Raw genomic sequence first — 22,136 nt, 5'->3', positions numbered from 1 at the left:
TTAACAGATGATTTTTCACGAAATGCTTTGGTCAAAAATGCAAATCTTGAACTTTAGACACTTTTACAAAATGATCCAAAGAATAATTTCACATTAAAATAACTAAACATGTTTTATGAAACATTTAAGTGCTTAAAATAATTAAAACATTCTACCATTTAAAAATATAACATTGAGAAAAGAAGAAAATAAAACTGCACATCGATCAAACATAGGCAACGTAAATGAGCGCTGCCAAACACATAGTTATACTGCTCTCCTCCTCGATTCTCATATCAACGAGGGACGTCGGGTCTAGACCGCTCGCGCCATTTCTATACAAACAAAAGTGTTTTTCGTTAGCTTTCGAAAATAATTAGTGAAGCAAAAATGTCCGACTCTGCAGTGGCAACATCCGCTGACTGAGTAAACTGAGTAAACTTGACCGAAGTGAAAAAGTAAAAAGTGAAAAAGTGGAAAAGTGAAAAATTGATCTGAAAAGAAAGAAAGAGATAGAATCATACTGGAAAAGTGAAAGAGACACAATATAGTGGAAAAGTGAAGGAGATAGAAACACTGGAGAGAGACAAAGCTCCCAGAGTTGAAGGTTGTGTAGCGAACCAACCTGATTCGCACGCGAGTGTAACGAACGAGTTAATCGGTGCGAGCGCAAGTGTGGTCCCCCAATGTAAGGGGGAGAGTACCTTAACTCCGAGTGCGGAAATCTGGAACCTGCAAATACGAGTACAAGTGAGACGGGCGACACCGTTGGGCACGCGCCCTCGGCTGTGGCATTTTCGCCGGTGACTGGTAAGCCATGTGCGCCAGCTACTAGCACATACATAAAGTGTGAAAAGCAAATTAGAAAAAATCATCGCATCAGCCCCTACATGGGCAAGAAATCTAAAACACCAAAAAGTCCCAAGAGCCCCAAAAAAGGCCATCAAGCTGATATGGCCGAGGGTGAGGGCATAACGACGGCTCCTGCCACACAAACTAGTGCAGCTGCTTCAACTGCGGCCACAGCTACTATAGAAGCAACAACAACAAACGCAGCGCTGGCACTCTCTGCAACACCAGAAGCGGCAAGCATCAACGAAATGATTAGTGTGACTCTGCCCAATCAAGCACAAAAGGGTAAGAGGAAGTATCACAGCGACTCGTCCACAACTGCGTCAAGCGGCAACAACAGTGGCGGCGACGGCAGCAGCAGTGACGACGACATGCTCAGCGACGGCCTCCACAACGGGAGCGACAACGAAATTTAACCACGAAAGCGACAACAACAACAACGTCGTTCCGAAAACCAGCAACAACAGCAGCAACGGCTGCACCGACAGCAACAACAACACGGACAAAGTCCTCATCGATAAGGAGGAGCTACTCAGCCTCCGCACGGAGATCTACCTGCTGCGCCAACAATTGGCGAGCGTGGAAAGAGGCTCCAATATGAAGCAACAGCTGGCTAGCCTGGGGCTAGCTGGCAACATCCAGCAATTCGAAGGCAACAAGTTTGCACCACTCTTCGAAAATGACTACGAAGAAGACGATGAAATGTCGGAAGCCAACGAAGACATTTGCAACTACGACGCCGAATTCCCAACACTCATGGGTAATGGCGGAAACAACAGCAGCAGCAATGGCAGCAACCATAAGAACAAAAATAGCAACAACAACAATAATAAAAACAACAACAACAGCGGCAAGATAGTTAAAAACAACAACAACAAAAGCAATCACAACAACCAAAACAACAACAGCGTTGGCGGCCAAAGCCTCACCAAAATCAGCAACAGCAACAACAACGGCAGCGGTGGCAGCAAAAGCCGCGCAAACTACAGCAGCAGCAGCAGAAGCAGCAGTACCAACTAATAATAATAAATTGAAATCAAAAATACCAATCATAGCTATATACAATGCGAATCCGAAAATACTCACTGGTATGTTGAAAGACTTTATTAATGACAGCAATTTCACTCTTAATATTATTAATAAGAACCTTATAAATCTAAAACTGTACAAATTAGACACCTATTTTAAAACAAAAGATCTCTTAAAATCAAAAAACCTCCAGTTCTACTAATATACCCCAGATGAGCTGAAGTGCTTCTCTCTGATAATTAAAAAACTTCCAACTGTAACATATGAACCAGATGACATTAAATTGGCGCTTAATGAAGCCCTACCTGACATAAACTTTCCGGTTATTAAAATTTTCAAAGCGCGTTTCTGGCTAGTGCAAGTAGAGAAATCCGAACATATTGGTAGGCTCATGCAACTTAAAACTCTCCTCAACTGCCGTATCACGGTTGAGGGTCTCAAGAAAGACAAAAACCAGCTGAGACAGTGCTTTAACTGCCAGCGGTTCACTCACGTTGCAAGCAACTGCAACATGAGCCACCGCTGCGTTAAATGCACTTCGCCTCATGCACCAGGCAAATGTTCGGTCATAAAAACCAACGAACCCGAAATGGATTCAAATGGTAAGCCGATCGTTCTGGTCAAATGCGTCAACTGTCAGGGGCCACACACGGCAAATGCCAAAATCTGTCCAGTTAGAATAGAGATTTTAAATAAAATCAAGGAGAAGAAAGGAAATATAGCCAATAAACAAAATCGAGTGACTAATAGGGCCAACACGCTAGTACAAAATGGCAGAACATTCTCTTCCTTATTCAATAAAAATACCTCAACACCAAATGCCATGCAGCAAACCCAAAGAATTGTCACAACAAACCCTAAGCTAAGTAGACATATGGAAAATACCTCGTCTCGCTAATAGCTGAACACAGGCTAAGCCAACGACACCTAATCGATCTAAAACAATACCAATTCATTCGACAGCTCACTAGGGCCACAGAAACTAGAATCGAACAACGACAGGTGGCCCACCCAGAAAACAGGGGCACATCAGTAGGTATATGTATTAGAAATGGAGTCAGATTCAGGAGATTGCCGATTAAACCGCTTAGACATGTAGAAGCCACTGCTATTGAAATAAAATATGAAACAGTAAGTGGGACACCACAAGCAATGGTTATAGTCTCACTCTATAAAAGGCCAAAAGAGCCCCTGTGTACAGCCGACCTCGACAGCATACTAGAAACGATTGAAAGTGAAACCAATGGTAGCCCAATAATATTCGGATGTGACCTAAATGCCAAGCATCCAAGCTGGCATGTCCCTTCCCATAGTGAGCAACACAAAAACAGAGATGGACAGACGCTGTATAATTGGCTACAAAGCCAACCAAACCTGGTCCTTCACCCAACTGAAGAGCCCTCAAGGCGTAATCGCAGTAACAATCACTCCTCTATAGACTATTTCATCACTTCCACTGAGCTTCCCTCTGACCACGGAGTGGGCTGTAAAATCATCAAAGACTTCTCTTCAGACCACTTTGGAGTAGAAATAAAAGTTCGCATAGGTCGTTTTCGGCTATTGCAAGAAGATCCGAAAATCCTACTTAACTTCAAAAAGATGAACCATCTGGCCTGGAACTCGACAGTCATTCGAAACATTGACTCTATCCCAAACTGTGTAAATCAAAACTGTACGAGTATTGATGCACACGTAGAAAAATTAAGCTCGGCACTAGAAAAAGCCCTAAACAATCGTGAGGCTATCCCAAGGCTAGCCATAGACCCAGCTAAGCCTAAGAAAATGGCTAACCTTAATAGGAAGTGCCTACAGCTGCTGCAATGCCGGCGAATCCTCAGACGAAGGCTTTTTCGTCGTCGCCTATCGCTCTCTACCAACGAAAGGGAGGAAATAAAACACTTGATCTCGAACTTGTCCATACTAATCGGAAAAGAAATTGAGAAATGTCAGCTCAACTACATCGAGAAAACTATAATGAACATAAAACCCCAAAATATAAACCTAAAGACCCTCACTCCATCAGAGTCGGCCTACAACAACTTCAGACATAATATCCGCCTCACCCAGGCAGAATTAGACTCCATTGATATTGAAACTCCTGAAGTAATAACAACCTCCTTTCAGAAAGTTAATGCCCTTGCCTGGTCTTTCGAGCAGGTGCATAAACAAAATGACCAAATTTCGGCCTTATGCCCTGAAAATATAAGACACACCAGACTTGTAGACAACTTCGTACATGAAAATTTCATACGAACACCCAGACAAAACATAATTGATTTCGACTTTAACCACACGGCAGATGGCGAATGGCGAGGGGCGGAGCAGTTGGGCTTCACCAATGCTGAACAGCTCCGTGACTATATTAAAGACAACAACCGTAAAAAAACGCTAGGGCCTGATAGCTCTAGCTGAAATGCTGCAATTTGACAGTCTTAAAGCATTTAGCTAAGCTTTTTAACCATTGCTTTAACATTGTCTACTTTCCCAGCAACTGGAAATGCGGAAGAATTATGCCCATCCCCAAGAATGGGAACAACAAAGAGAGCCTCAAAAATTATAGGCCTATTACAATTCTGTCAGCAATAAGCCAACTATTCGAAAAAGTCTTACTAAAGAAAATTAAAAAGCACATTGAAATAAATCAGACCCTCAGACATTTTCAATTTGGGTTTAAAGACGGTCTCTCAGTGAGCCACTCTCTAGCCGTCGCCAACAGTTTCATATTTGGAAACCTGGCCGAACAGAAACCAACCATTGCGTGCGCTCTGGACTTCGAGAAGGCCTTCGACACTGTATGGACAAACGGACTAATATATAAAATGGCTATATTTTTCCAGTTTGATCCAAGAATCCTAAAAATAGTACACAGCTATCTGACAAACCGATCGTTTTTTGTACGCAGCCCTGATGGCAAAAATCACTCTCTAACCAGAAATATTACTGCCGGAGTCCCTCAAGGATCTCTACTGGCTCCCACACTCTACAATATTTACCTGGCTGACTTGCCAGACTTTAGGAGAGATCACAACTTATCGTCGACTGTGCGTATCCAGCCACTGGTCTATGCACTGGTCTAAGAGCAGTACATCGCTCTTAGCCTCAGGGGCAAGAATAGCAAGTGCCGAAATAGATCTGAACGCATACCTAGATCAACTCTGTGCCTACTTTAAAAAGTGGCGGCTCAAACTAAATGCTGAAAAGTGCGAAGGTTGCTACCTTCATGGGCCAAAACTCAGCGACATACATAGAAATGCTAGACACTTCGAGCCTAGCATTTATATTGAAATCAACAAAAAAATAAAAATGAGCTCTGAGATCAAATACCTTGGGGTAACCTATGATAATAAACGCAGATTCTGCAGTCACGTTGATAATGCACTGAAAAAAGCCAAATACCGCACGGCCAAGCTACACAACGCCCTTGGCCCTATCTCAGGAAACAATCCTGATCAAAAAGCCCAACTAACTAGGATCAAAGCCTTGATCTACAAGAAAATTCTACAGCCTACCCTTGCTTATGGGCATATAGGCTTCTTTAACTTATCTTCCAGACAAATGGAACGCATCCGACTAACAGAACGTCGTATTTTTCGCAGAGCTATTGGCGCGGCGGTCAGAAGCCCGCTTACCCATAAATACATTCCCAATGCAGAACTATACAAATTAATGAAAACAAAGAAAATTGATGTTCATATGTTTCATATACTACAAAAATTCCTGGAAACAAACCAAGACAGCTCAAACCAGCTGGTTAAAGAAAGCGTTGCACAGATCGGTCTGAGAGCCGGCCAATCTACTCACATCTTAATGATTAAGCACTTCAACTATCTAAAAAATTTAGGTATCATCTACAATAGAAACGATGACCTGATCTTTTATCACAGATCGAAGCAATCTCTGGACCCAGCCAAACTCGTATGCCTTTAAAAAATAATAAATTACCAAAAGCTGTCATTAATAAAGATCTTTCACATACACATTGTAACGCCCCAAATCTGGGGCGCACCATTTCATCATCATCATCATCATCGCCAACTGCTTGCCGAGAGAGAGCTCGGAGTCACCTTCGCTTTATTATTATTGTTACTAGGTTAAGTTCATTATTATCATCGTTATTACTAGGCTAAGTTCATTATTATTCTTGTTACTATTAGGTTAAGTTCATTTCTCCCCTTTGTAAATATTACGAATTTCTCATTATAATCTTATAAAAACTAAACTAAGCGGTAGATATTAATTATTAGTAGTGGAGAAGTGAACCCCCGAAACGAACTAGGTGGCAACCCCTGAACACTACGTTAGCCAAGACGCGACCCGCGCAGAGACCCTGTGATCGATAAGCCACTCGATAAGCGACCCGGCCGATCGATAAGCGCGACGCGTCGCTTAAGTGCGAGCACTAGTTATGTCAATCATCCTCTTCCGCTCTCAGCGCTCATCGCGACAAGACGTGCGCCAGTCACCGCATCCTCCGAGACCGAAGAGACCAACGCGACATCTCACCACCGAGTTAGCTCTCGCGCACCCGCGAATTTGTGTTCCGCCGCGCCACCACCACGCTCGATCGTGTGCTGTGACGTGAGCCGCCGCTGCCACACGCCGGTCACGCGAGTTTGCCCTACGCGTTTCCCCCCTCCCCGCGCGCCAGATCGCGACAACCGCGTCGCCAGGAGTAATAATAATAAACCAACAGAAAACCCAAAGTGAAGTGAAGTTATTATTATTTCGTAGTTCGTGGTACCCTTGCGCCTCACCCTTCTCCTCCACCTCGACCGAGACCGACGCTTGTGTCTGGTTTCCCACTCACAAGACGAAGCTTCGGCCGAGATTTCCTCCTCTTCTCTTCCCCCTGCGTGACCCAGCTAAAGTAGACTTTACGTAGACTCCGAGTCCATCCGGAGTAGTAGTGTTTACGTAGACTCCGAGTCCATCCGGAGTAGTAGATTTTACGTAGACTCCGAGTCCATCCGGAGTAGTAGATTTTACGTAGACTCCGAGTCCATCCGGAGTAGTAGATTTTACGTAGACTCCGAGTCCATCCGGAGTAGTAGTCTTTCCGTAGACTCCGAGTCCATCCGGAGTAGTAGAGTTTCCGTAGACTCCGAGACCATCCGGAGTAGTAGCCCCCCGCTTTCCCCCCTCAGCCCCGATTCCGCTACCGTGAGCCGCTGCGGCGACCCACATATATCCTCGGCCTACAACGCCACCTATTGGTCCGAGTCCCCCTCACGACCAACACGCGTTTTCGGCCTACAACGCCAACTAGCGGCGTGAGTTGTGAACTCACGATCGGCGTGAAACCCGTCAGAGGGCGCTATTCTCCGAATTTTCGGACGATCACCGTTCCCACCCCAACCGAATCTCACCTCTACGGTGTGATCGGCCCTGACCGGCAGACGGCGCTACCCGCGTTCACCCACCAGGGGCGCCAGCGACAATTTCTCTGACTTTTGCCAGCCTCAAGCCTCATTCCAAGCCTCATCCGTTCGCCCGACAGATGGTGCTGGAGACCGACCTTTTCACTGTCGGCTATACGGATGAGACAGTACAGTGGCTCTTGGCAGTAAACCACGTGGTCCTACGCCCGGATACGTAACCTGCGATCTCTTTCTCTCGTTTCTACGTATGGTGCGCCTCGTTCCTCAGTATTCCGCCACCCCCTACTATTCTTACTACAGGTCCCATCCCTCTATATAAATTTTCTTGTATAGGTTCCTTGGCCCCGACTGAGATTTTATCCCGGCCAGAGAACTACGTGACAAGTGGCGCCCGAGCAGGGACCATAGGGAGAAAATACCAGGAAAAATACCACCTGTATGGGGAGTGTGTAACCCCGGAACGAGTGACATTACCTAAAAACTAGAGAAAAAAAAAATATATAAAAAAATATAAAGAAACGTATACCAAGTGCCCGCGACCGTGAACACATTCGCATCGAACCAGTACGCGCGCCCAGTACTAAGCCCACGAGCTTACTCGCGAACTCGAACAGTTACGCGACCGAGTGTCAGTGAAAAGGGGAAAAAAAACCATAGACTCCAACCAAGAGCCCCAGTGGCCCAACGATATCCAGAAACGAGCAGAGAGTACTCGAAGACAACCCAGAAGAACCCACCGAAGCCATGGATCCCGACCAAAAACATACCGGTGAGTTCGTTCCACGTACAATTAAGAATCCTGGGGTCTCCACGCGGTGGATTTATTCCCGCCTGAAGACAGAATTGCAAGCGTTCGCCGAAGAGTTTGGGTTCTCCCCTGAGGGAGTCGTCGACGATCTACGGCGAAATTTTGTCGCCCTCATCAAGGAGTCCGAGCAACCACAGGAGGTGTGGACTCGACTCGCCGACCTCGAACGGCGGTATACCACCCGGGGTCCGAGCCCTGGGCCTCCTGGAGAAGAGAGGCCGGGACCCAGTGGCCTGTCGGCAAGTCAAAATCCAGGATCGAATGCCGGAGTCTCTCCCGCGGACCGGCCGCGTTCCACTCCCAGTTTTACTACTACCCCCCAGAACTTCACTATGACGGCCCCGAGCTTCACTGTTCCTGCCCCGAGTTTTTCGATCACCGCCCCTTCTTCTTCAACTATTCCCCGGGAAATGTACCCTGAGCCGAGCCACGACCGGCACCGTCGGGAATTCGTTTGCGTTCCGGAGCGAATCCGGAAATGGGGGCTTCAGTTCGATGGGTATTCAGACCCATTAGCATTCATTGAGCAGGTCGAAGGCCGAGCTCTGTCCTACGGGATTGACCTAGGACTTCTCCCTCGGGCTATGGCGGAACTGCTGACGAGCAGAGCCGACAAGTGGTTCCAGACGAGTCGCCTCCAAGGGGCCGACTGGACCACCTTCCGACGAGAATTTCTGGAGTTCTTCCTTCCCCCCAGATACCTCCAACGCTTAGATGACCGGATTCGGAGTCGCGAGCAGTTGGAGGGGGAAACCTTCAAGGATTTTATGCTAGACCTTCGCGTTCTCATGCGCCATGCAGGCTACGATGAAACCCAAGAGCTGAATCGGCTCTACGAAAACGTCTCGCCGGAGTATCAAATGTATATCCGGCGTAGCGAGTTTCAAACCATCGGGGAACTAGCTCAATTAGCCACCGAGTTCGAGGCTGTTCAGAAGCGGAGCCGCGAGCGACAACACGGCAACCCTATCGCCATGAATACCCCTGTCCGCAATCCGCTTCCCCCAAGTCAGATCCACCCTCCTTCTCCGATGAGACCCAGTCAGGGAAACACACCTCACACACAGCCTGAGCCCCGAGCACCCGTGCCCGCCAGGGTTAATCGGGTGACAGCATCTGATCGGCGAATTGATGTCCGAGATGCATGCCGCAACTGCGGGGAGCCAGGACACTTCAGCCGCGATTGTCGGGACGTCCGACAATACTTCTGTTGGGATTGCGGACGTCGAGACGTCCGAACCGTCGAGTGCTGCCGACGGCAACCACAGGGAAACGGGGTGGGTCCCCTCGACCGGCGGAGTCCGTCGGGACCCAATTCCGGGAGTCACCAGTAACCGCACCGCTTAGGATAGAGAGAGGGAGGATCGCTGCTGAGGTCGACATTGGCGGACACGTGCGTCTAGCCACCATTGACACAGGGGCGTCGCGAAGTTTCATCAGCCAGGATGTCGCCGACGTAGTGGGGCAACCCCACCAGTTCAGGGAAATCCGCACACAGATCAACCTCGCCGACACATCCCGGGTTGAAGTGTCAAGGTTGCTTTTGGCTGATGTGACTCTCGCACGGAAATCAATTCAGGTTCCCCTACTCGTGATGCCCGCGATGCTGGAGCCCCTAATCCTCGGGATGGATTTCCTTGCATCTATTGGCACCACACTCCGCTGTGGGACGGCCAGCCTCACGCTCCCTCCACACTGACGCGAAGAACTCGACCACAACAGACCCAACGGACCAATGCATACCGATCAACACAACCACCCATCGGCATCAGGATCCCAGAGTCAAACACGAGTGACGCTAGGACCCGCAGATACCCTGAGACCCTTGAACACATCACCAACCGAACCTCGGCTAGGCATAGCCAACCAGGATGTAGAGCCACCCAGATCCTATGGCACAGAGCCCCAAGGATGCGAAGAAACACGAGGAGAAAACCAGACCACAGCACCAATCGAGATCAACGAGGCAGAGAGGAGCACAGACGAAAGCGAGGAGAACCAAGTAAGGCGAAAGGCGGACCACGAGCTGGAAACACACGGGCAGCACGTCGGGGAACGCACGCCAGGAACACGCAAGGAAAACTACGACGGCGAACATCAAGAGACACGCGAAGATACCGACATCGAGGGGTATCAACGGGAACAGGAAGATGAGGAACGCAACGAGAACACGCCAGGAAAACACAACGAGGAAACCCCGACACAAGAGCACCGACACCCAAACCACGAGCCCCCAGAGAACGACGGCGAGACCCACCCGCACGTACAAGCGTTTCTTTGCGAGCAACTAGCTCAATTCGAGGGAATGGCCGGGGTAGCCAACATCGCCGAACACCGAATCACGATGAGGGATGATCGGCCGATTAAACAACGCTACTTCCCGAAAAACCCCGCCATGCAACGGATGATCGACGAACAGGTGGATGCGTTGCTAGAGCAGGGCTGCATCGAGCCGTCGCGCAGCCCACATAGTGCCCCCTTAGTCCTGGTGCGGAAGAAAACCGGCCAATGGCGCATGTGTGTCGACTACCGACAACTAAACGCCAAATCCATCCCTGATGCATATCCGCTACCGCGGATTAACCACATCCTAGAGCGTCGGAGAAACGCCAAATACATCTCAACCTTGGATCTGCGCAACGGGTACTGGCAAATCCCTATGGCTGTTGACAGCCGAGCATGCACCGCGTTTACTGTGCCTGGAAGAGGCCTATTTCAATGGCGGGTCATGCCATTTGGACTGCATTCGGCTCCGGCCACCTTTCAGAGGGCGCTGGATAGCGTGATCGGGCCTGACCTCGATCCACACGCGTTTGCGTATCTCGGCGACATCATCGTCATTGGAGCGAGTCTCGAGGAACACACGGAGAACCTACGCAAAGTGTTCCAACGGTTAAGGAGAGCCAACCTAAGGATCAATCAGGAGAAGTGCTCGTTCTTCAAGAGGAAGATAGCCTATCTGGGGCACGTGATCAGCGATCGAGGTATCCACACCGACCCAGACAAGGTAGCCGCAGTGCGCAACTTGAGCCCTCCCACGAGCTTACGGGAGTTGAGGAGGTGCCTCGGGATGGCCTCGTGGTACAGGCGATTCGTGCCAAACTTCGCTTCGGTGGTGCAACCCATGACAAATTTACTGAGGAAGAATCAGAGGTGGAAGTGGGAAGCAGAGCAACAGGATGCATTCGACCTTCTGAAGACCCTGCTAACGGACGCGCCGGTGCTGGCATGTCCGGATTTCTCGGTGAAGATGACCTTACAAACGGACGCCAGTAACTATGGGCTCGGGGGAGTCCTAACCCAGGAAATCGATGGCCAGGAGCGAGTTATTGCCTACGTCAGCCGGAAGCTTGACGCCGCTGAGCTAAATTATTCACCCACAGAAAAGGAGTGTCTGGCAATTGTCTGGGGAATCCGGAAGCTAAGATGCTATCTTGAAGGGTACAGGTTCGACGTCATCACAGACCATCTGGCACTTAAATGGCTCGACCAGATAGAAAACCCCACCGGAAGGATTGCCAGATGGGCGTTGGAGCTCCAGCAATACCAATACGATGTACATTACCGACGCGGGAAGTACAATGTGGTTGCCGACGCTCTATCGCGACAACCGCTGGAACATCTGCAGATACTCACACAAGGAGAACACCAGTGCAAGTGGCTTCAAAGGAAGGCGAAGGACGTCCGGGAGAACCCACAGAAGTTCCCGGATTACATCATCGAGAACGGAGAGCTGTACCGACATCTCGGCCACCGCCCGGACGACCAGGATTACATCCCATGGAAGCTCTGTGTCGCCGCGGAACATCGAGCTCGAATCCTGCAGGATTGTCACGACGCACCCACGGCTGGACATCTGGGGATACGCAAGACGATCATCAGGATCTCCCAGAAGTACTACTGGCCGGGGATGTTCCGAGACGTACGACGGTACGTGCGGCAATGTGTCCCCTGCCAGAAGTTCAAGTCGGAACAACGACAGCAAGCCGGGAAAATGCTGACCAGACAGGTGAACGAGCCCTTCGGGATACTGTGTGCAGACTTCGTCGGACCATTACCCCGCTCGAAAGAGGGGAACACCATGCTCCTTGTGTTCTTCGACCTCTTTACCAAATGGGTCGAGCTGGTGCCTCTGCGAAAGGCAACGACGGCCATCCTGATACGAGCCTTCCGTGAGCGCATCATCAGTCGCTTCGGAGCTCCGAAGAAGATGGTGTGCGACAACGGGACGCAGTTTACCAGTTAGGCGTTCAAGGACTACCTTCAGGAGACGGGAGTCGAGCTGCAGTTCACCGCACCCTATTGCCCAAGAGAGAACCCGACCGAACGTGCCAATCGCACAGTGAAAACCATGATCGCTCAGTACGTGGAACATGGGCAGAACACGTGGGACAGCCTGTTGCCTGAATTATCACTGGCGATCAACACGAGCGTCTCAGAGTCGACCGGGTTTAGTCCAGCATTTCTACTCCAAGCCCGCGAGCCACGACTACCCGGATCATGGTACGACAGTGTGACCCCTGGAAAAGCCTCCTCGCCGCAGACTCCTTCAGAGAGGGCCAATCGCTTGAAGGAAGGGTTTCAAATAGTGCAGAACAACCTGCAGAGAGCCAGCCGGGAGCAGGGCAGGCACTATAACATGCGTCGCCGTACTTGGAAGCCGGCCCTGGGATCACTCGTTTTGGTGCGACAACATCACCTCTCAAAAGCAGCAGAGGGGTTCGCAGCGAAGCTTGCCCCAAAATTCGACGGGCCCTACAAAGTGGTCGCTTTTCCTTCACCCAACGTCGTCCGAATCCGCCTGCCAGGCCAGCGGAAGGGACGACTTGCCAATATTGGAGACTTAAAAGCGTTTCATTCTTCTTCCACAGGTGATCCCGACGACGAAGACAGTGATGCCGCCGAAGATGGCGCCGGAGACCAACCCGGGCCGTCTCACCGAGGTCAACCGACCCCTGCTATCAGTGAGGGGTGATTATAAGTACCCCTACACTACTCTGTGTCCCAATATCACTAAGAACCCTTGTTAAGCTTAAGGATACTCGCAAGTTAGGGGTTTATCGCTGCTGCCCGTTAGGTCTCATTTCATAGGCCCCCTCAGATTAAGCTAGAGTAGTTGTATCTTCCACAGATCCGGAGCCATGGAGACGATTGAGCTGTCTTCAAGTGACAGCGAGGGAGAGCCCGGACCCAGCAGCAGGGTCACCAGCCAGCCGACGACCTCTCGGGACCCCCGGCTACGCCCAGGATCGGCGTACGCTGGGAGGTCCACCCGGTCAGACCCGACGGGTATGAGCCAGCCGGGAGGCTCCGGTCGAGAGCCCTCACCCTATCCGGAAACCTCCAGCGCTCGGACAAGACCCCGCCGGGCCGCGTCGAGCTGCGCACCGCCACGTCGCCGAGATGGCGATGGCCTTCACGCTCCACCTCCAACCCGTGACACATCGCCGCACTATTCCGACGAGTACGGGCGTCGCGTCCACGACGGCCCCACCACCGGATTCGCGCCCCGTCCGTACACCCAGTACTTCGCGGACGCATTCCCCGAACGCCAGGAATACGCCCCGCGTCCGGACCGCCCGAGTCCATCCGGGTCGTCCGACACGGAGGTGTACAACCCTTGCGAGCGGGAGGCGGACTACCGATCAAGTTCGGAGGATCGAGAGAGCGTAGGGAGCGAGCAGGAGTTCGTCAGTGACGATCCGGACGATCCGGACGACGAGGACGAGCCGCCGGCCGCCTACGTCGAGGACGTCACTGACGACGAGGATGATCCCCGGCCCACGTACTCCGAGAGCTCGGATGATCGGCAGGAAGACGAGGACGATGACAGCGTCCCACACGAAGGAGCGCAGCACTTCCTCTACACCGGAGAGGACAGGTTTTGGTACCAGCGAGGGTCGTGGGCGTACCTAATCCACACTACGTACGAGGCCATGCAGGTCGAGGTCCCGTGGCGGCCCTCAGAAAGCCCTTACGTGACTTTTCCAGAGTCCCCGGAACATCTCTGCATTCTCGGCGTGGACGACAGGGCCGTACCCTCGTTCGCCAGCTCAGGCAACGACTGCGACATGCCAGGGAACCCGGGCCCGACGACCTCGAAGCCTGCGACATTGACTCGAGATGACGCCCTGCCGCAGGACATCGTAATGCGGGACGCTAAGCCCAGCACCATGGACCCCTCCAGTCGCCCACACCACCCCACAGGCAAGGCAATGGAGTGGGAGTCGGAACCCAGCGACGACGAAGAAGACACGGGCCAGCGATTCCGACGCAGGGATCCGGTCCTGACTCTGGTCCCCTGCCAACCGCTGCCCGTCCACGCACCACCCGCAGCCATGGCCTCTCGATCACCCGAGGATGCCACCTCGAGCGCCGTCCACGCACCACCCGCAGCCATGGCCTCTCGATCACCCAAGGATGCCACCTCGAGCGCCGTCCACGCACCACCCGCAGCCATGGCCTCTCGATCACCCGAGGATGCCAGCTCGAGCGCCGTCCTCGAGTCCACCGCAGCTGCCACACCCCCTGCGATAACCCCGAGGTCCAGCTCCCTCAGTGCCACGCTAGGCATGTCACCCGGGACCATCGGACAACTGCTAGACCAGATCCCAGCTGGGGTCGAAGACTTGATTTGGGCTGCTCCAGAACGCTGGAACCCCGACGGCCTCGTCAGCCCACCTCAGGACGCTACTGACGGACGAGAGAGGAGCCCCGTGCACCCCAGCGAGGACCCGCCGGAAGGCGAGCGATATCCGCTTCCGGACGGGTGGGAGCATAATCTACCGGACCGCCGTGTGCCCGCTGTTGTGTGGCGGACCATCTCCGCCAGACTCGCCGCCGCCCAGTACGCCCGCCAACGCCTGCGAGTACGGACTGAGGATGGGTCGTACCAGATCACCCCTCGGTCCAGCGGACGGGGAACCGTCTCTTTTTTTCCCCGAAGTAGGGTGGGGATGTAACGCCCCAAATCTGGGGCGCACCATTTCATCATCATCATCATCATCGCCAACTGCGTGCCGAGAGAGAGCTCGGAGTCACCTTCGCTTTATTATTATTGTTACTAGGTTAAGTTCATTATTATCATCGTTATTACTAGGCTAAGTTCATTATTATTCTTGTTCCTATTAGGTTAAGTTCATTTCTCCCCCTTGTAAATATTACGCATTTCTCATTATAAACTTATAAAAACTAAACTAAGCGGTAGATATTAATTATTAGTAGTGGAGAAGTGAACCCCCGAAACGAACTAGGTGGCAACCCCTGAACACTACGTTAGCCAAGACGCGACCCGCGCAGAGACCCTGTGATCGATAAGCCACTCGATAAGCGACCCGGCCGATCGATAAGCGCGACGCGTCGCTTAAGTGCGAGCACTAGTTTTGTCACTCATCCTCTTCCGCTCTCAGCGCTCATCGCGACAAGACGTGCGCCAGTCACCGCATCCTTCGAGACCGAAGAGACCAACGCGACATCTCACCACCGAGTTAGCTCTCGCGCACCCGCGAATTTGTGTTCCGCCGCGCCACCACCACGCTCGATCGCGTGCTGTGACGCGAGCCGCCGCTGCCACACGCCGGCCACGCGAGTTTGCCCTACGCGTTTCCCCCCTCCCCACGCGCCAGATCGCGACAACCGCGTCGCCAGGAGTCACGTAAGCACCTTTTCCCCCCTTTTCCCCTATTTGTAAGGGCAGCAGCAAGCCCCGACCTCCCAAAGAATACACATAATAAACCAACAGAAAACCCAAAGTGAAGTGAAGTTATTATTATTTCGTAGTTCGTGGTACCCTTGCGCCTCACCCTTCTCCTCCACCTCGACCGAGACCGACGCTTGTGTCTGGTTTCCCACTCACAAGACGAAGCTTCGGCCGAGATTTCCTCCTCTTCTCTTCCCCCTGCGTGGCCCAGCTAAAGTAGACTTTACGTAGACTCCGAGTCCATCCGGAGTAGTAGTGTTTACATAGACTCCGAGTCCATCCGGAGTAGTAGATTTTACGTAGACTCCGAGTCCATCCGGAGTAGTAGATTTTACGTAGACTCCGAGTCCATCCGGAGTAGTAGATTTAACGTAGACTCCGAGTCCATCCGGAGTAGTAGATTTTACGTAGACTCCGAGTCCATCCGGAGTAGTAGTGTTTCCGTAGACTCCGAGTCCATCCGGAGTAGTAGAGTTTCCGTAGACTCCGAGACCATCCGGAGTAGTAGCCCCCCGCTTTCCCCCCTCAGCCCCGATTCCGATACCGTGAGCCGCTGCGGCGACCCACATATATCCTCGGCCTACAACGCCACCTATTGGTCCGAGTCCCCCTCACGACCAACACGCGTTTTCGGCCTACAACGCCACCTAGCGGCGTGAGTTGTGAACTCACGATCGGCGTGAAACCCGTCAGAGGGCGCTATTCTCCGAATTTTCGGACGATCACCGTTCCCACCCCAACCGAATCTCACCTCTACGGTGTGATCGGCCCTGACCGGCAGACGGCGCTACCCGCGTTCACCCACCAGGGGGCGCCAGCGACACTTTCTCTGACTTTTGCCAACCTCAAGCCTCATTCCAAGCCTCATCCGTTCGCCCGACAGATGGTGCTGGAGACCCACCTTTTCACTGTCGGCTATACGGATGAGACAGTACAGTGGCTCTTGGCAGTAAACCACGTGGTCCTACGCCCGGATACGTAACCTGCGATCTCTTTCTCTCGTTTCTACGTATGGTGCGCCTCGTTCCTCGGTATTCCGCCACCCCCATACTATTCCTACTACAGGTCCCATCCCTCTATATAAATTTTCTTGTATAGGTTCCTTGGCCCCGACTGAGATTTTATCCCGGCCAGAGAACTACGTGACAACATATACCCTTATACATACACAAGAAACCAAACATTAGCTAGTACTAAACTATAAGCCCCCACCCTTTCCCCCTGTAAATAAACCTTTTCCCCCCTCCCCCTATCTAGACCTAAGAAAAAAAAAACAAACAAAAACCACAAAAAAACAAAACAAAAACAAAAAATCACACAAAACACAAAAAAAAAAAACTAAAAAAAACACAAAAACACTCAAAACCTAATCGTCTCAGAAATTTATTTGTTGTCTGAGGTGGTTGCTGAAAGAAATGCCGACCCGGCCCCAGAGTAGACTTGGCCGATCGCTGGTCGAAAACTGAATGCTTACCAAGGGCTGGAGCTCGCCTTATATAGCGCTCCAGTGCGGCCGAGTGTGACCGACGCGCCCGGAGAAATTTGCCATTAAGAGTGTGGCCAGATCCTCATTTGGGCCAATGTGACCCTTTGCGCCTGATCATGGCGCGCGCGCGCATTTAATTCAAATCTATTCCATATTTCATATTCATAGTTTTCTATTGAATAATCTATTATCATCCTTATTTTATCTTACGTATATATTTGTGCGCGTCTGCGCGTCACACTTGTTATAATACTATGTTTTGAAAAAACATTGTAGAATTTATGATCTACCCAACAATTTCAACAAGTTTTCAGAACGAGTTTTCAGAAAATGTTATCGATGCATATGTAAAAAAAAAAATTAAATAAAACTAACAAAATGATGTTTCTTCCTTATATTTATGAAATTAACTGATTTTTAAATTTAGGGTGAAAACTGGATTTTTTAGGGGGAAATTTCAACTTTTTGCGATTTTGTAGTGGGAAAGCCAAATTGTCATCTGGCAACACTGTCTAGACCGCTCGCGCCATTTCTATACAAACAAAAGTGTTTTTCGTTAGCGCCAGTTGAGAAGAAGGTGGCCGCCAAAAAGGCATCTGGTTCAGGTTCATCACATCCGCCAACTCAACAAATGGTGGATGCTTCCATTAAGAACTTGAAGGAGCGTGGTGGCTCATCGCTTCTGGCAATCAAGAAATATATCACTGCCACCTACAAATGCGACGCCCAGAAACTGGCTCCATTCATCAAGAAGTACTTGAAGTCCGCAGTGGCTAATGGAAAGCTGATCCAAACATAGGGAAAGGGTGCGTCTGGTTCCTTCAAACTGTCGGCCTCCGCCAAAAAGGAGCCCCAGCCAAAGGTTGCGGCTGCTGAGAAAAAAGTCAAAAGCAAGAAGGTAGTCACCAAGAAAGCCGGAGCCACCGCAAAGAAAGCTGACAAGAAACCCAAGGCTAAGAAGGCCGTTGCCACCAAGAAGACTGCCGAGAAGAAGAAAACTGAGAAGGCAAAGGCCAAGGATGCCAAGAAAACTGGAGTCGTAAAGGCAAAGCCAGCAGCAGCAAAGGCTAAGCCGGCCGCCGCGAAGCCAAAGGCAGCCAAGGCACCGAAGGCCAAGGCAGCAGAGTCCGCCAATCCTAAGAAGGCAGTGAAGAAAGCAACTGCTCCGGCTACCGCTAAGAAGCCGAAAGCCAAGACCACGGCGTCGAAGAAGTATATTAAGATAATCTTAATTATCGCAATTTTAGATTTCGAAATCTGAAATTTGAAATTGATTTAAACAAGCCCTTTTCAGGGCTACAAAACTTGTTTAAAAGAGAGCTAATTTATCAATTTTTTAAAATTGCAAATAGTGTTCCCGTTGAAATGGACCCGCTTCCTTTAAAACCAAGAAGTATTTATTTATTTGATAATAAATAATAATACTAATATATTAATTTTCGGAGGAAAATAGCGTATCGCAGTCAAGAGTCATGTCCGACCCTATAAACCATATTAATTTTTGGTCATATCGATCTAAGTCGATTTTTTGCTAGAAATACTTTTTTTTCCAAATTTTTTAAAGGGGTCACATTTAAATTGTACAATTCCAGGAAAATTTTAATTCGAAATAGGTTTTGTATTTTACAGGACAGCTTTTGGTTTTAAAATGGAAGCTTTATATATTTAAAGAAAAATTAGGCTTTTGAAAATTCAGATTCTTTGGTAAAACTTTTTGTGGCCCTGAAAAGGGCCTTTTTAATGCTTCTCCGCATCCGCGGGGAAATTTACTTGGAGCTGGTGTACTTGGTGACAGCCTTGGTTCCCTCACTGACGGCGTGCTTTGCCAACTCTCCGGGCAGGAGCAGACGAACAGCAGTTTGGATTTCCCGACTGGTGATGGTCGAGCGCTTGTTGTAGTGCGCCAGACGAGAAGCCTCGGCAGCAATGCGCTCGAAGATGTCATTCACAAAGCTGTTCATGATGCTCATCGCCTTTCATAGCAGTCGGTTTGGTTTTAAGTTGTCCTTTATTCAGTTTAAATGATATACAGTTTGCATACTTATTTTATACGTAATACTAGGTGGACTAAAGCTAGTTTACAGAGATCTTGGATTTCTATTTTGCCTCGCGCTATTTGCATTTCAAGGTGGTAGTCTTTTTATGTTTTGTTTATATTATTGTTTGTTTTAGACTTATGGTCATTATTTGTGTTGCGTATGTGACTGGGAAAAATTTTTTGAAAAACCCTGTCGTTCTTTTTTGATTTTGTTGCTGTTGTTTCTTCTTATTATCTAGTGGGGGGGGGGGGGGGGTGATATTTACAGGGGGGGGGGGGGGGGCTGGTGTATTTACATGGGGACATTTACATATGTGATTTTGATTTTAGTTTTATATATTTGTTTTGTTTTATTAGAATAATAGGCCGTCTCTAGAATTGGTTGATAAGTTTTTTCTACGATATTGCTGTTCACTTTTGCTGTTGTTTGGTGGTTTGCGGCTGCATAAGCAGCCATTTGTCTTTCGGCGGCTTTAACTTCAACGTCTTCCGTCTCACTCACTTCGCTTTTGTTTTAAAAATGCATTTCATGCTTTATTTTTGTGCTAAGTTATATATAAATTCTAGTATATTTAGTTTATGTTTCAGTTCCGTTGTTCCACTTAACACAATGTTAATATATAAGAAGATTAGGATTATAAGAGAAAGAGGATACGGTCACTCTACAATTGTTCGAGAACGCACATTGGCGAAATATTAAAATATTATTAATAAAATCGTGGAAATAATAGCAATCAACTGAGAATCGACGTTTATAACTTCAGAAGTGGGATAACAACCGTCTTACACAAGCGCCTACACTAGTATTTTGGGCTATCCGAGAAATATACAACGTTTTTTTTCTCATAATTGAATTGGGAGCACCACGCCAACTGGAAATGGATAAGTCAAAGATTGTGGAATGGCTAAAGGCCAACGAAATCGAGTTCCCAACAAGCGCAACACTCAGACAACTGCGTAATCTTGCTTCAGATGCCGGTTGCCAAGATGTTCATGAGGTTCCTGAAACCATATCGGAGGAAGAAGACACCAAAATGGAACTCATGAGCCAGGGGACCGCGAGCGCACATGTCGAGCACACATTGGAAGAAGAAGAAGAAGCCCTTGACGCCGCAATAAGAGTAGCTGAGAAGAAGAAAATACTCGCCAAATTGATGCAAAATGACGATAAGGTAACGGATGACGTCCAAATGGTAAAGCAGCTCATGGTTCCGTTCTCTGCTACTGAAAATGAAAAAGCACTTCAGTGGATCTTGGATTTTGAAAGAGCTTGCAGAAGTGTAAATGATGACGCAACTTTTCAACTACGTTGTGTTCTTATGCTGATGAAACCAGGGAAAGATGCCGACTTGTTTCTGCGTGTCGACCGATCGAATACGTATGACGAATTTAAGGAAAATTTTGTGAAAACATTTGGCCGCGGCAATTCAACAGCCGATATAGTATTGTTGTTGAAGGAAACCATTTTTAACCCTGACAAGAACACCGTCATAGGTTACATTCTCAAAATGGAGGAAATTGCGCTGCGTGCTAATATTGATGAAAAACTAACCATACAATTCATCATCGATGGTTTTCGCGATCGTTCAGCCAATATCGCACTGTTGTACTCGGCAACCACAATCGAACAACTAAAGGAAATGGCACGAAAATATGCGATTCTACGAAAAAATTCCCAAAATATGTCCTATCGCACAGGAGGCACTATCGCTGGAGGGAGCAGAAACCTGATACGCTGCTTTAATTGTTCGGCACATGGACACTACGCTTCGTCTTGTACTGCGCCGAAGCGCGAGAAAGGATCCTGTTTCCGTTGTGGATCCCTTCAGCACATGTTAAAGGACTGCCAACAGAAGCCAGCAACTACTCCGAGAGTCGTGGGAGCTACCAACAATCAGAGCGGGCGAGATGAGCAGCAAAACGAGATGTTTATACCTATTTTCAATCAGGTAGGAGTATATTTTTGCACTGATCGTAGACAACATAATAATAAAAAAACATTCTTTTCTGCCATGTTCGATACCAGTAGCGTCATTAATTTAATCCAGCGCATAGCTATACCCTACAAAAAGTTTAATGACGTGTTGACCCCAACAAAATATTGTGGTGTAAATGGAGCTCAAATAGAAACATTTGGAAAATTTTTTGTTAAACTTTATTTTCAAAACATTGAAGAAGAAATTGATTTATTTGTTGTACCCGACAATTATGTCGCAACTAATGTACTCTTAGGGCGTAAGTTTTTGGAAAAATTTGGAATAAAGTTGATTTTTAAGGATGAAATTAAAAGAAGAGAAGAAATTATTGCATTGAATGTTGATAGTGACCCATTGAATATTGATAGTGACCCAGTGAATATTAATAGTGACCCATTGCATAGATTGAAGATTTTATTGAATGAATTGAATAGTGACAATGAATCAGAGAATAGTTTTGACATTGAAAATGATACAGTAGAATTATATAAGGCTATCGGAAGAGACAGTGATGATAGCATACCATTTATATATAGTATTGACATATTAAGGGATGATGAAAAATTTGACATAGACCCGAAGTTAAGGACCGTAGTGAACTCAATAAAATAATAAGATTAAATTATTTGGATTTAGCCAACATTCCAGCGATCCAACATAATTATGAAATGAGGCTAAGACTTAAATCGGAAGAACCTGTACGTACTGTTCCAAGAAGACTTTCATATGAGGAAAAGAAGGAAGTAGATAGTAAAAGTGATGAATTATTGAAGAAAGGATTTATAAGAGAAAGTAATTCGCCTTATAGTTCTGCTATTGTACTTGTTAAGAAAAAATCGGGAGAAAAATGGATGTGTGTGGATTATAGACAACTTAATAAGATAACTATTC

General features: G+C 48.7%; 1 protein-coding gene and 1 pseudogene across 3 annotated transcripts in view; both read left to right on the top strand.

Moving 5' to 3' along the window:
• LOC121502785 (uncharacterized) overlaps window positions 1-21,706 on the top strand; it is a 45,930-nt gene extending 24,224 nt beyond the window's left edge. The window contains exons 1-2 of one of the 3 annotated variants that reach the window (XM_070283275.1): window positions 19,951-21,218; window positions 21,299-21,706. In XM_070283275.1, the coding sequence (XP_070139376.1) occupies window positions 20,148-21,218; window positions 21,299-21,307 (1,080 nt within the window). In that variant the 5' untranslated portion in view covers window positions 19,951-20,147 and the 3' untranslated portion in view covers window positions 21,308-21,706. Of the gene's footprint in view, window positions 1-19,950; window positions 21,219-21,295 lie in introns of those variants that run through there. The other 2 variants (XM_041776509.2, XM_070283276.1) reach the window with 2 other exon arrangements.
• LOC138927940 (histone H1-like) lies at window positions 17,161-18,492 on the top strand (annotated as a pseudogene).
• Window positions 21,707-22,136: the final 430 nt, after the last annotated feature.

Source organism: Drosophila kikkawai, chromosome 2L (assembly GCF_030179895.1).
Source record: "Drosophila kikkawai strain 14028-0561.14 chromosome 2L, DkikHiC1v2, whole genome shotgun sequence".
Classification (NCBI taxonomy): domain Eukaryota; kingdom Metazoa; phylum Arthropoda; class Insecta; order Diptera; family Drosophilidae; genus Drosophila; species Drosophila kikkawai.
The sequence above is the reverse complement of the archived record's forward strand: the minus strand, read 5'-3'. Positions and strand labels throughout refer to the sequence as shown.